The 15,523-nt window shown below is 31.4% G+C and overlaps 1 protein-coding gene across 1 annotated transcript; it reads left to right on the forward strand.

Annotated features, from left to right (window-relative positions):
- Window positions 1-322: 322 nt before the first annotated feature.
- LOC110730832 lies at window positions 323-2,672 on the forward strand. Its single transcript, XM_021910656.1, has one exon. The coding sequence runs from the start codon at window positions 1,618-1,620 to the stop codon at window positions 2,377-2,379; it is 762 nt and encodes a 253-aa protein (XP_021766348.1). The 5' UTR covers window positions 323-1,617; the 3' UTR covers window positions 2,380-2,672.
- The last annotated feature ends 12,851 nt before the right edge of the window (window positions 2,673-15,523 follow it).

A 15,523-nucleotide genomic window follows, 5' to 3' on the forward strand; every position in this document is an offset into this window, starting at 1 on the left:
AAATCAACTTATTTTTTGTTAATTAAAAGATTTGCTTAATTTGAGCTAATTACGTAAAGATTGGCTTATTCTCGACAAAATTTACAAAAAAATATCTAAAGTTTATTATGCGTGGAAATATGTTATTCACCCCCCTCTTATACTTTATTGGTTATGTCATTTCTCTACGACGCAAATTGAAAAAACAAAGGAAGTAACTGATTGTGATGTATTGCATATGAGTATATGACTTTCCCTTTACAATTTTGGGAAGTAGTAAAAGAATAGAAAGTAACAAATTGTGACGTATTGCATATGACTTTCCCTTTACAATTTTGGGAAATAGTAAAAGAATTTCAACTTTGGACAAAATCTCTATACACTTTTCTTTATTTTCTTCTACGGAGTATATAATAATACAACAAATGAACAAATGTACAATGAACAAGATTTACTCTTCCCTCTAAAAAAAGATTTACTCCAAGAAAAATCGTAACAGTTACAAACTACACGAGCAATTAAAATAACCCCACTTTAGTATGATTGAGTATGAGACAATAGATAGCGGGGTTAACTTTCCCGCAGACAAATTGATGGTCCAAATGCTAAAGCATGCTTAAAAGCCATCATTATAGGACTAAATATACAAGCAAGCATGGCCTAATCTTGCAACAAATCACCCTTCTTGGTCCCTCTTGATCTTCTCTACAGATTACCGCGATCCGAATTAAGCTAAACAAGATCCATTTAGCTCTAATTAAACTCATCAAAACAAATTTCTTCAACTTTGTGGGAAACAGTTTATCACTTAAACTACTAAAAATAGTCATATTTCTAGTCCTACACTCCTACTCATATCTTTACATTTGTTCTAGGACTCTATAGATCTTCCGAGAGCTCGATTCGTTCTCTCAAACTTTCAAAGGGCCAAAGAAACATTGTTAATCAAGCAAAAGAAGATCAAAGGGGGTGTGACAGCAGAAGTTTGAAGTAGGGAAATTTCTGAGAAAAACAGAAAGTAGCTTAGTTTATATAATTAGTAATAGTACTAAACTACTAATTTTGGTGTGTCAAGAGTTGATTTAAAATGCAAGTTGGAGGGAAAAGTGCCATGTGGTAAGCTCAGAAGACTTCACATGGTTTCTCTTACTCCAAAGTTATATCTCTTTTAAATGCTATAAAAACTAGGTACCTAAAAAACCAGTTTATGGGTTTTTCAAGAGAGAATCCTCTGTTATTTACTCTGAATTTATAGCCTAGTTTATTCTTCAAGTACTTTCTGATAGTGAGTTCAAAGGGTCTCATTTTCTCTCTTCATATATGATACTGATTTTGATTTTCTCTTTTCGGATATAATGTTCGTTTTCGTGTCGAACATATTTCTATCTTTAGCAATCAGTTCTTAGGATCAAATAGGAAAACCACTTGATATCATTGAAGAAACTATCCAACTCCCAAAGAGCTTAAACTCGAGTGTTTTTGGTAGTATTGTTGCTTGTTCTTGGACTAAACATTTTGTTGTTTCGTCGTAGCCAGACATCAATTTGTTTATCACATTTTTAGATCCAAAACTACATCAATCCAATAGAGTGATTCCCTTGTTAAACAAATTACATAGTTCTATTCAAAGAAGAAGAAATGGGAAGTTGTTCATGTTTAGTCAGAAATCCACTTCCTTGGCTTGCTGCCCTTGGATGTTTATTTGTCTGTTCTCAATCTCTAGGGTTCGGGTTTCTTACTATCTTCCTTACATCATCAGCTCTTATTCTATGTCCTGTAATTCTTTGTCGGTTAAAGTCCTACGAGCAGAAATCAACACGAAGAGAACAGTCATGTACGCGTTCCACTGAGAAGGTTGTTTCTGAATCAAGTCATCAACAGACAGATAGCCCGTTGAATGAGTCATTGCAAGAAGAAAAAGAAGAAGAAGCTGAGAGCAAAATACATGAAACAATACAGGAAAATGTTGCTAGATTTGAAGAAGAAAAGATGTCAAAACACAAAAGACAGCAGAATGAAAATCACAGGTCACCAGAAATACTGCTGTCTGACAGTGAAAGTGTTGATCACACAACTTCAAGTGAGGATTCAGAAAACGATTCTATGTTCAGAGAAAATCTGAGTCACAGCACAAACTACTCAGACGGGTCAATCTCAGACGAAGAGAGTCTAATAGAAATCGCGCTTCCAACAGGCCACTATGTCGACTCAAAGAGATCACAAGAGCCATCATGGTATGGATTTCAGCATCAGAAATGGTCATCAGACTGCTCATTAAAATCACATTTCAGACAGCAAAACTGGATGGAGATGCTAAACGAAATGAACGAAGAGAACTTCATTGAAATCGATCTCTGCATGGGATCCATCAAGTGTTCAAGGTTTGAAATTCAAGCATAATCATAAAAAATTTATACACAAAAAATTTTACTCCCAATCGCGGTTGCTTGTGAATTGATTAACTAGTACTTGTTCATTAGCCCTTATTTTTTTATCCGATCACGGATTTTTCCTCCCCTTGTTGGGGGTATAATAGCGTATTAAGATTGGAAGCATGTTTGTGTTACGTTGTTAAACTTTTGTGCTATCTTTGCATTCACCTCGGATGCCATTTGAAGCACAAAGTATATTTCTTTTTGCTAAATCTTACTGTGATTAAAGTAATTAAAACTCTGACAGCCATTTCTGTTTTATATTGCATACTCTAATTCTTGATCTTTGAAACACATTTTGTTAATTTGATTCATATGTCAGATCTTTTGTTTGTTTTCGCCTTGATTTTGCTGACAGATTCCTGTTCAACGCTTAGTTACGAATTCCAGTGATTAGTTTAACTTACTTCTATGAATCCACATAGCACAAGTATATTCCAACAATGATAAGGTTGTTAGATGGTTAGAGGTCACGAGAGTAAGAGATAGCTCATATGGTTAGAGCTTACCTCCCGATTCTAAAGGATCCTGATATCAATTCTCATCATCTGCATTATATTGCTCATTACCCGCAGAGAAGGATAATTAGATCTTTAGTTATATGTAATTATTTTAATTGCGAATAAGATCTTGGCCATTTGGGATCATGAAAAATTATTTTGTACAATTAGATAAGATAAGACTCATAAGAGAGACATAATTGCACCAACATATTCAATTTCTTAAGTGTTAGTTTTGGCATAGATAGAGGGATAAACAATGTCATTAGATATATTTAGATTATTATTTGATGAGAGTTGGAACTAAATTAGTCACTAGTACAACTACCAGGAATTCAGGATAGCTAAGCAGCTTAAGTCAACTCACAAATTTATGTACAACTATATCATATTCTTGAATTAGCAAGTTGATGAAGATTATTTTTAATGAGACAAAGTTCATGATGTATACCTTTGCCTAATCTACCATGTCATTGACAATACAGCTTCAGAAAAAATAAGAGGGTATGGAGTCATCAACCAATTAACAAGACTACAAGAGCGAAAGCAAAGTCATGAATATGCCATAAACTGATAAGTACTTCACTTATCAGTTTATGGCGTGTTAGGTACCTAACATGTTAGATTATTTCGACAAAATCAAGTATACATCCATGTCATCAGTTAGAACAAGTGTTACCAAAAAAAGATAAGTGGGCCTATAGAGTTGGGCCTAGTTATCCTTGTGAGCCAAATAATAGAATTTTAAGAAAAAATAGTGAGCAAATTGCATAACCAGGGCCTAATTAAAATAAAAAATGAGATTTAATTAATGTAATTATGGTTGATAAATGAAATTGGGCATATACTAATAGTAGGGCTCACAAATTTATTTGTATATATAGCAATTATGTGGAAATCTTTACATTAAATTACTATCTGCTTTCGGCTATATTAAGAGTCTTAAAATTCTTAATTAGCTGATTAATTAGATGATAGGGCAGTTGACTGATGCTAATGATTTTCTTGCAAAAACCATGCTTTTTGTAAGCAGCCATGCTATTAGCAAAAGTTTACTTTATTTGGACAAAGTTAAAGCTTTTTGTGATTTTTATAAATTCATTTTTATGTAAAAGAATCAAGCAAGCTAGGTCCTGGTTGCTGATCCTTTATTGAATCAGCATCTTCATGATCGAAGACCGACAGTGTTTAATAAACTCGAAAAGCTAACGAACGCCATACCTACCGCCCTTAAGCAATAAAGGCCAGACTTACAAAAATACAGAGTATTTCATTGATCTTTCAAAGCTTTTTATGTTGTATAGTGCAACACTGCATTTCCAGGGAACTTCAAAGTTTAAGAAAGAAAGTTCAGAGTTTTTGAAAAAAAGAGTTGTATACTGCCTATTGTCTTCAACAGCATACTCTCAAATTTACTTTTCAATATATAATCGTTACTCTTATTTAAGTATGTGCAACACTCTAATGTAACATGTCTGTTCGAGCAAAACTAGTACGTACAGGGTACTAAAGGTAGATTTTATATAGAGTAGTGTACTTTTTATTTTTATACGTAGTACTACGTATATTATACTGTACTCCGTATAATGTTATAGGAGTAGCTTTTATGCAAGAAAGATATACATAGTAGATTAGTAACCCTATTTTTTTCAAAGTACTCCGTATTTCAATTTGAGAAGATATGATTTAATTTATTATTCATTATCGAGTAATAATTAATGGAGCTACTAGCTAGAACATTGGATAATTATCAATTTTTTGGAAGAGTTTACCATTAATTAAGAGCAGGGGTACGGTGACCATGGGACGGGTACCCGTACCGTTAGTACTAACGGTTCGGGTACCCAATAACCAAAATCTCTGAAAGTGATATCCATAACTCGAATCGATAAGTTCGGGTACACGGACTTTGGGTACCGGGATTTTTGGATCGGTTATCGGGTACCCAATAAGATATTGAATAATGATATTTAAACTTAATTATGTAGCTATTATGATATAATTTACCACTAATTAACAACAATATCTTATGATTTTAACCAAATTATTGATAATATTACTAATCATTGATATAATGAAGTAATTATGAAGTAAAATAAGAGTTTAGATTTTTTATTTTTTTTTATAAAAAAAATAGATTTAAGGTAGGGAAAAAAGCAAAAAAATGTTTATCGGATCGGATCGGGTAACCATTAATTTTAAAATGATACCCAATAACCAAACCCGATAAAAAAATTATCGAAACGGGTACCCGAAACGTTATGGTTATCAGATCGGGTACCCTAATTTTCGGAACGATTACGGATCGGTTTTTCGGGTAGTTTTGCTCAGCCCTAATTAAGAGTATGTTCACTTCAGCTTAATTTCAGTTCAGTTTAACTCAGTTCAGTTTCAACTCATTTCAACATTAACATTTTTTTTTTTTTTTTTTGATAAAAACATTAACTTATTCTGAGGCAACATTGAAGTAATGATTTACCATTCAAGAACTATATCATAATTTCTTCCACTTAAAATATTACAAGTATTAATAAAGAAAAAACCTTTATTCCATGATTTCTCATGGATCATTTTTTATTTCAATTTTCAATTTTTGTTTAGATACGCATGGACCACTATTTTTTAGATATCAGCGCAATTGTTAAATGGCTATGAAGTCCAACACACATGCGTAAATTCTCTTTTCTTTTACTCGTAACTTTCAGTATTTGTATCTTCTATAAAACTTTAACAAGTAGTTGAAAGAATTAAGAAACTCCCACCAAGATTATGGATGATAACTAAGGCCCTGTTTGATTCACCTTAATTTTGCTGAACTGAAATTATTTTTACTGAACTGAACTTAATTTTACTGAACTGAAATTATTTTTACTGAACTGAAATTATTTTTACTGATTTTCTATTATAATTCTTCTTTAAGAAAATTGAATTTTACTGAACTGAACTTATTTTTACTGAACTGAAATTATTTTTACTGAACTGAAATTAATTTTACTGAACTGAACTTATTTTTACTGAACTGAAATTATTTTTACTTAATATTATTTTTTTAAGGTGAAGAGAACAGGGCCTAATTTATTGCAAATGGTACATAACATAGCTTGTCTTATTGGAGAAATCATTATCTATTTATACTACCTCATATTATTTACAACGATTAGACTCGTTTTATACGGAGTATTATTTACAATATATTTAGATATAATCTAGTCACACTTTATATAAAATTATTTCAAATTGTATAAACATAAGTAATACAAGAGATTATGAACAAATCCTGTTTATTAGAAAACAATTGTAACACATGTGTCTTCCCATATGATAAAACTAAGTGCCTGTTCATATATTTACTGAACTAAGCTGAACTAAGCTGAACTGAACTGAACTGAACTGATTGGAGCTGAACTGAACTGAATTGAACAGATTGGAGCTGAACTGAACTGAACTGAACTAAGCTGAAATGAATATTTTATGAGAGAGGGAAATTAAGAGCTGAACTGAACTGAACTGATTGGAGCTGAACTGAACTGAACTGATTGGAGCTGAACTGAATTGAACTGATTGGAGCTGAACTGAACTGAACTGAACTGAAAATAAGTAAATATGAACAAGCCCTAAATACTCTAAAAGATATTATTCATTAAATCATATCTAAATCCTTAAAAAATATTGAGTATACTTATTTACTACTCTATCAAAATGGAAAATTTATCACAAAGTTTGCACATTAAAAATTTTGTTGGTAAGATCATCATTTGCTTGCTTTCCTAGTCACCAAAGTCTATTAACTATTACTAAAATAGAAATCTGCTGACATCTTAGAGCTCCCCTCCCGATCCCAGGTGATCCTAGGATTGATTTTCATCACCTGCTCTTGTGGCTCTCTAAACACCAAAAAAAAAAAATCCTCTCTCCCAAATGTATATATGTCACTTTCTCATGAAATTTTTTTCCTCCAAATGCACTTATGATGTCGTCATATATATTTTGTTTTGTTTTTTTTTGTTTTGGCCTTGTTTGGTAGTTAGCTTATTGGGGGTATATTAGCTTATTTGACTAACTTTAGCTGATTGACTAGTATAACAAGCTAATACAAGTGTTTGGTACTAAGCTTATTGAAATATTTTATTCCACTAAATAAGCTCTTTTTAAAAAAGCTCATTTTAGGAGCCTTTTCAATTAGCTTATTCATTAATTATTGTGAAATTACACTTATAACCTCATTTAATTTAAAATCCTATCTAAACTACCTACCCCACAATTAGCTTATTGGTCATTTCACATACTCAATCACCTTTAAGCTATCAGCTATTTACCAAACACTTTTATATTATCAGTTAATACAATAAGTTAGTCAAATCAGTTAATAAAATCAGCTAGTCAAAATCAGCTAACTCAATCATCTTCAGCTTTCAACTTTCAGCTTTCTGCCAAACAGGGCCTTTGTTTTTTTTAAGGAATTGGTTATTTATTTTTAATCATTTTCATTTCAATTTTTTTACTGTCTCAATAAATAAATAAATAAATTTTATTTTTGGTTGGAATAAATAAATTGATATCTAGAATTGACTTTCGTTTTTATATTTTGATACTCATGTAATTTATGATGATAGCTGCATATCTTTTATGATATAATAGAATTAAGCTATTTCATTTCAATAATTTTTGTAATCCGTGCATCGCAGTGCATCCCACGGGTCTAATCTAGTAATAAATAAACTTACAAAATTTGTGCGTAAATTATGGTCTTTTTTACTTCACCTAAATAGCATACAATAAAAAATAATTTCACTTCTGTAAAATTAACTACTGGTCCACAAAATTCAATAATGTCACAAAACAAATACGGAGTATTATAGAGAATCATTCAAAATAACTTTAATTCAATAAAAATAATTTTACTTCGGTAAAATAATATCAGTATAACAAAAACAAAATAAAGCGAAGAAAGCCTAATAACATTTTTTATTATCATTAATTAATAGATGTACGCAAATTATCTTATTCAATCAAGTCAAGCTAAAAGTGGCATTCTTCATAAAATCATAACCGCGAGAAATTAATCTTATTCAAATCGATCCAAAAGTGGCATACATTCGTAAAATAGCCGACGTTTTCGATTGAAGTCAAGTCAAATGCCGAAAGAAGACAATTTTTTCAATCAAAGTACATTTCGAAATTCTTAACAAAAAGGGTTCCTATATCTTTCTTAAACTATGCAACAAATCCTTTGAAAAATGTAGAATTTAAATAAATGCACACTTCTATGAAAAGGAGGGTAAGGTGAAAATTATTTTGATGAAATAAATCATGTACCTTAATGGTAGGAATTCCAAATTCGGTGATCCGCTTTGTACTTCTGTACCCTTGTCTCCATAATGTTGAGGAAAGTGATAATTAACCCCCTTAATATTTACTGATTGATTAATTTGGTCATTGAAAGGGTGGGTTTCGATTCTAGTTTAGTTTTTGGTTTTTTTAGGTTTAGTTATCTTCAAGTTACAATCCTAAGATCTAAGTGCCGGTAGGGTTTGTTTGACATCATTTTTTGTTTTCAGTTTTTAGTAAATTTGAAAAAAAAAAAAAAAAAAAAAAAAAAAAACCAAACAAAAAGCAAGAAAAAACAGTGTTTTCACTTTTTTGTGGTCCGTTTTTGAATTATAATTTTAACGAGTAGTTTGACTAATTTTTTTTATTCATTATACAAAGTATAATATTTACGAGTTGTTGAGTTATATTTTTCTAGTTCTAATTGGAAATCAGCATATTATATTAGATTTTTCCATAATTACTTAGATTAGGTATATTTGTTTGGAAATCTATAAACTTATACTAAGGCTCCGTTCACTTCAACTAATTTTTGCTGATTTGAAATTATTTTTATTGAACTGAAACTATTTTTACTGAATTGGAATTATTTTTGTTGAATTGGAATTATTTTTGCTGAACTTAATTATTTTTACTGAACTACAATTATTTTTGCTAAACTAAAATTATTTTTACAGATTTTCTATTATATTTTTTAAATTAATTTCAGTTCAGTTCAGTAAAAATAATTTCAATTCAGTAACAATGAGTTCAGTTTTGTAAAATTAATTTCAGTTCAGTAAAAATCAGTAAGTTTAAAGAAGAAATATATTAGAAATTCAGTAAAAATAATTTCAGTTCAACAAAAATTTCAGTTCAGTATAATTAATTTCAGTTCGGTAACAATAATTTAAGTTTAGCAAAATTAAATTCAGTGCAATAAAAATAATTTCAGTTCAGCAAAAAAAAGGTGAAGTGAACGAGACCTTAATAGGTATGAAACTAATATGAAACTTGACTTTCTCTTCCATTCTACTTCCTTTTACTTTTTATTATTTTTATCCTTTCCTTTTATTTTTTTTCCTTTCCTTTCCTTTTATTTACATATATGAAGTAATATGTAATATATATAAATATTGATTGATCACTATATGAGTACTTCATTCATTTAGCTTCCATTCTAAACGTTTAAGTTCAATAGATAATACAACATTAATATATTTTGTCTAACCATAAATTTTGCATATTTTCAATAACATAATAAATATTATATTGTAATATTAGATAATAACAATTTAAAAATGACTATGCGCACACACACACATACACACACACACACACACACACACATATATATATATATATATATACACACACACACACACACACACACACACACACATATATATATATATATATATATATATATATATATATACTAATGTAACAATCGCCAACATCGTACATCCTTCCTCCCAAGCTATACACGTGTCAACTTTTCCTTCTTTTTTTCACGCCTAACTTCCTTTATTTTTCCCCCTTTTTTGAGGTTAAATATTGACTCTTTTATTATAAATTATGGAGTAATACGATATATTGAATTTCTCTTTATATTTGGAGTTTAAAAATACAAGTCATAATAATAATAATAAACCATGTCAACGTTGAGAAAAAGGAAGTATTCTGGCCCTCGAAGGACCCTCATAGTCGTCTCGTCAGTGTCTTTCCTCCATATATTGGTCGTCCTATGCATGGTGTTAAGCTCCGTGGTCTTGTCAGTGTTGATTCCTCTTTATGTGGTGAGCTTGTTTCACATAGAGTGTCGAAGACCATTGTGCTAATGGATGCTGTTTCTAAGCTCGATGATCCCAGTGTGAGTTGTTGCTTCTTCGTGCGTGTACTCGGGTTTCGAAACTCTACTTTGCTATGCGCACTTATCCTCCTCGTCTTTTTGAAACATCACATATTTCTTTTGGCGTGGCCCTTCGGGCTTCTTTGGAGCGCATTGTAACTGCTTCAGGGCTTGATTTTGGTGATTGGCAATGGCGACTTGCCACCTTACCTTTTTCTTATGGTGGTTTGGCTGTCTATTCGGCGGGTGATGTTCGGCACAATGCTTTCCTTGCGTTGCGTCTAAGTCTTCTAGTCTTCAAGCTATGCTTCTTCGCAATTTCGGTATTGTTGGTCCGGGATCGGCCTTCGACGGAGCTCTTAGACTTTTTAATAGGACCGTGGAGACTGACCCAGTGAGATCGCTTCCCCCAGACTCATGAAAAAATTGGCAGATATATAAATTTCACAAAGGTCACTACATCTGCGGATTCCACTTTCTCCTTATATCTGCGTCAGGTTGCCTTATGGAAGTCCCAATAGGGGGATCACTCTTCGGCTTGGTTGCGGACGATCCCAATATCGGGTTTGGGTCAGACTATGAATAGTAAGACTTACCGTAGTGTTCTTTGCTACCGGGTGGGTGTTCTTTTGTTCTCCGTTTCAACACTGTGTTCTGCTTGCTCAAGAGTTTTTGATGGGTATATTTATGGGGATCATGCACTGTCATGTGCTGGGATGGTAGGTATTAAACATCGACACAATGTTGTTCGTGACAACCTTGTTGATATTTCTTTTCAGTTTGGGATTTTTGCTCGAAAGGAGGTTAACGTTGGGTTGACTGGAGGGAACGACGGGGCTCTTTGACGTTGCTTTATTCCTGGGATAGAGGCCTTGATGTATGTGTTGACTTGACGGGGTCTTCACCTTTGACACAATCGGAGTTGTCTGACTTTGTCGTTCCTGGTCGTGTTCAATCGGGGTTGTCTGACTTCGTTCCTGGTTGTGTTGTGTCGGCTGCGGCTCAACGGAAGCGGGACGAGTATGGGACGCGTTGCATGGCTATTGGCTATGGTTTTCTTCCTTTCTCCTTTTCTCCGTTGGGCGAATTAGAGAAGGATGATATTGCGTTGCTAAAGCGGGTTCAGGCGTTCGCTAAGGCTCAAGATATTGGTGCTCGTGCAGCTGCTCACATCTTTAACAGGATCGGGTTCGCTATACCTAGAGGCGTGGGGGCTCGGATTGTATCTCGGCTCCCCACCAATTTAATTTCTTGTAAATTGATTGACCTTATAGGTTTTTTTGAAATTTATTATAATAAAAATAATAATTAAAATAAATAAATAAATAATAATAATAATAATAATAATAATAATAAATTAATTTGAATATCCAATCATAATGTTTACTGCACCAAAATTTTACCTCTACTATAGCTTAAATCTATTCAATTATTCGGATCTAATTTTTTTTCCTTCTGCATTCCAAATCTCTTTCTATTTTGTTTTAATTTATTGTATTAGTATTTTATTCCAATTATTCACAAGGGAAATATCAATTGTAGTAGAGTTGTTTGATCTTCTCTTCTGATGCAAAATTGCTATTATTTTTTATTTTGATAAATCGTGCATAGAACGAGCCTAACCTAGTTTACCTAATCAAATCCTGTAAAACCTTGCTATAAATCCATTCGTTTCAGTCACACTAATTTGATGGGTATAAAAAATAACAATTTACATAAGTATGGTTTGTTTAAAACTTATTTACCGTTGGCTCTGGATTAATACTTATTACAAACCTGCTCTCCACATAGAATAGGAGTAAATTTATTTAATATTTTTCATTTTAGTTAGAGCAAATCACTATCCTACATAGCAATTATACTTCATAAATACATTATACTAATTTTAGTGAGTTTAGTAGATACATCCAAAGGTAAAACCGCTATTTCGTTTGGTATCGCTGTGGCATTCTGCTTTTTAGTTTCAAAAATCATATGATATATGTCCTATACTGAATCTAGAGTTGTCAAACTTTTTTAAAATCATGCTAGTTTTCAAAAAGTGACAATTGAAAAGCAAAAATAACATTTTCTAGTTTTTTGTTTTTTTTTTCAAAAATTAAGAAAATTAGTAAACAATGTCAAACAAACTCTTTAGTAGCAATTCGCACTACGTTTTTTTTAAAAAAAAATTCAAATAATTGTATTTGATCCTACAAGGAAAGTACATTAGTAATTAATTTTTTTTCATCTAACACAAAAGTGTAATAAATTTTCAAAATGACAAAGTTTTGTAAATCACCCATACAGACAAATACGCTACAAGCCTTCTTTTTTATATTCTCCAATTATGTATCTTTCAGTTAAATACTAGTTTTTGAGCTCAGGCGATGCCCTGTGTTATTACATAGGGTTGATCATTAATATACATTGTAATTTATAACTCAATTTTTTTGTAATTAATTGTATTGTTCTTATTGATTTGTCATTTGTTACATATTAATATTTTGTATTCAAAAAAATACATAAAAAATAACTTGGCTTGGTGGTAAAACACTTAAATTAGTTTTAAATTTAGAGGTTGCGTGTTCAAATCTTGTGGAAAGTATTTTTTTTTTAATTTATCAGTGCATGATGTGGCGTAATGATTAGTTTACGTGACACGTAGACGTTCTTAGGAACACCTTGTGCATGACATGGCGCAATAATTATTTGAATTGGTGAAGTGGCGTGATGAGGGGAGTCAACGTGACACGCGAACATTCTTATAAACGTCTTTTAATATATTAGTATAGATAGTTATTTTTTATGTTCATGGGAAAAACATTTCCATGATCATCCAGAAACTCCATCAACCATCCCGGCATCCTCTCCATCAACCACGAGTACACGATACCATAGCCTTTGTGTCAACCATGCTATGTTTGTCACCTAATTCATCATATGTTTTTTTGCAAACAAAATTGTTTATAAATTTTACATTTAAAAAAAAATGGTCTTTTTGATATTTTAATTCAATTGGACTTTTTGTAACTCATTTAGGTTGTTGTATAAAACTAATGATGTTAATTTTTAAAATATTGTTTGACATACGCATCGCGTGCATATAAAAGCTAGTTAAGTTTAAAAAGAAAAGAGAACAAAAATACAAAAAGTTGAAAATGTAGGACGTTTTTGGCAAATAAGAGAAAAAAACGCCAAATGAAAAGTGACCTATGTTATTCATGGACCATTTTTTTTTAGTAATCAATCCAAAGACAAATAAGATAAATTGACAAAGACTTGCCCAAAAAAAAAAAAAAAAAAAAACTGGTAAAGAATACTAGCTAGATTAATTACGTTCACATTATTCAAAATTCCCCCCCCCCCTAAGGTAATTAAGTTTTGTAATTTTCACCTTACTAGGATCGTGAATAGTTAACTATGTCCGGGAATCTTTTTCAATTTGATTTTATGTCACAACTTTAGTTATTGGTAACATTAACGAGAGAAAATATTAAAACAAAATTTTAGGGGTAGTTCCGCACACTATTTTCTAAGTGTTGAGTAAAAGAGTAAGAGTCCCTAACAAAGTAACAAGGATCTAATTGTTCAAACACGCATGTGGTTAAAAATTCCAAAAAGGCTACTTCACGCATGTGGTTAAAAAAATAGGAAAAATAAAAAGGAAAAAAAGGTCAAACAAGTGATTTGCATGCATAAAAATGAGGGTATACATGTAGTTTGACATTTTTAGGGATATAGTTGGCTTAACACTATTCATAAGTGTGTTGTTACACTTTTAGGGGGGCGATTGGTTCACATAATTAAGATATAAGGTATGAGTTTAGAATGGTTTAAATACCTTATGCTTGTTTTATGATTTTAAATGTTTCAAACCCATACCTCAAACCCCCAAGATATGAGGTTTAGAAACCTTTGGGGGGGGGGGATGGGGGAGGTGGGTTTGGCTCATTCCCATACTTTTAGGTATTAAATAAAAGAAAAAAATTGCATTCCATAAACATACCAAACATATGGTATTAAGAATCAAGTTCCAAACCCATAACACTATGATTTTATTGTTGATTCCAACTTCATACCAGTCTGCGAACCAAACACCCTCTTAATAAGGTAAAGGAAGGAAGATTTGATTCCGGTGAATCGGGTGAGGCAAACTCAAAAAATAAAAAATAAAAAAAATTACATCAAATTTGAACGGAGTAAGATAATTGTCCTACAATTTAAATATACTATGTATATTGATAATTTTTTTGATGATTTATAATCTATATCTATATTATAATTACATAGTCAGTTAATGAGGTTTCTCCAAAACCTCAATCCTCAACTCTCATGAGTTTAAGTTTTTTATTTTTTTTAATAACTTTCATCTTTCTTTCTAAAAAAAACATATTTATATGTATACCATGCGCTAGCACGGATATACTCTAGTCATACTAATTACAGAGTCAATTAATGAGATTTCTCCAAAACCTCAATACTCAACTCTCATGAGTTTAGATTTTTTTTTAATAACCTCCCTTTAAGAAACTTCCATTTTTTTAAAAAAAATTTCCGTCTTTTTTACGGAGTATTATTTTTCCTTTCTAAATATACATGTATACGGTGCGCTAGCACAGATATACTCTAGTTTTATTAATTCGAGGGAAAAGTCAGCTAAAGTCATACGACACATTTTTTATTTTTATTCCCTTTTTTTGAGTTAAGCACACAATTAGGTACTCAATTGTTAAAAATTTCACCTTTTAGGTACTCAATTATTTTTACTTTGCTTTGGGTACTGAGTTAAGAATTCAGGCCAAAAAAATTAAATCAGCCAAAGAATTCAGTACCTTGGGTTAAAGAATTTAGTACTCTTGGTTAAGTATGTGGGCCCCACCCGATTAAAAAATTAATATTTATATAAAAAAATTGTATTAAATTTGACTAAGAAACTAGCCGTTGGTTTCTCTATTTAAAGAGGCATGAACCTGGCAGAAAATTCATCAAAATCAGCAAGAAAATTCATCAATAATAATTCATCAAAATTCATTCATCAAAAACAGCAAGAAAATTCATCAAAATTCATCAAAAACAGCAGCTTAACCAGAAACAAAACAGGTTCATTGAGCATGTTATTTAGGCATAAATTCTGCAAGGTTTTGCCAGATTTTGTAGAAAAAAAATAAAAAAATAAAAAAACCAGAAACAGAAGGGTTGCTGCTTCCCCCTGCTGCTGGTACTTCAACTCTGCCACAAAATCAGTCATTGTTGCTTAACAAATTCATCCAAAACCATTTGTAAAAAAAAAAAAAAAAAACAAAATTCGAAAACCCAAATTTAACACAAAAACCACAACCAATCGACATCATCAATTTGTTAAAAAAAAAACCCAAAATTCGAAAACCCTAGGTCGCAACAAACATCAACAAATGGGCAAAAAATCCAAAATATATATCAAATTAACAACATAAACGATGAGAAATTGAGCT

The sequence above is a fragment of the Chenopodium quinoa genome, unplaced genomic scaffold, assembly GCF_001683475.1.
Source record: "Chenopodium quinoa cultivar QQ74 unplaced genomic scaffold, ASM168347v1, whole genome shotgun sequence".
Classification (NCBI taxonomy): domain Eukaryota; kingdom Viridiplantae; phylum Streptophyta; class Magnoliopsida; order Caryophyllales; family Amaranthaceae; genus Chenopodium; species Chenopodium quinoa.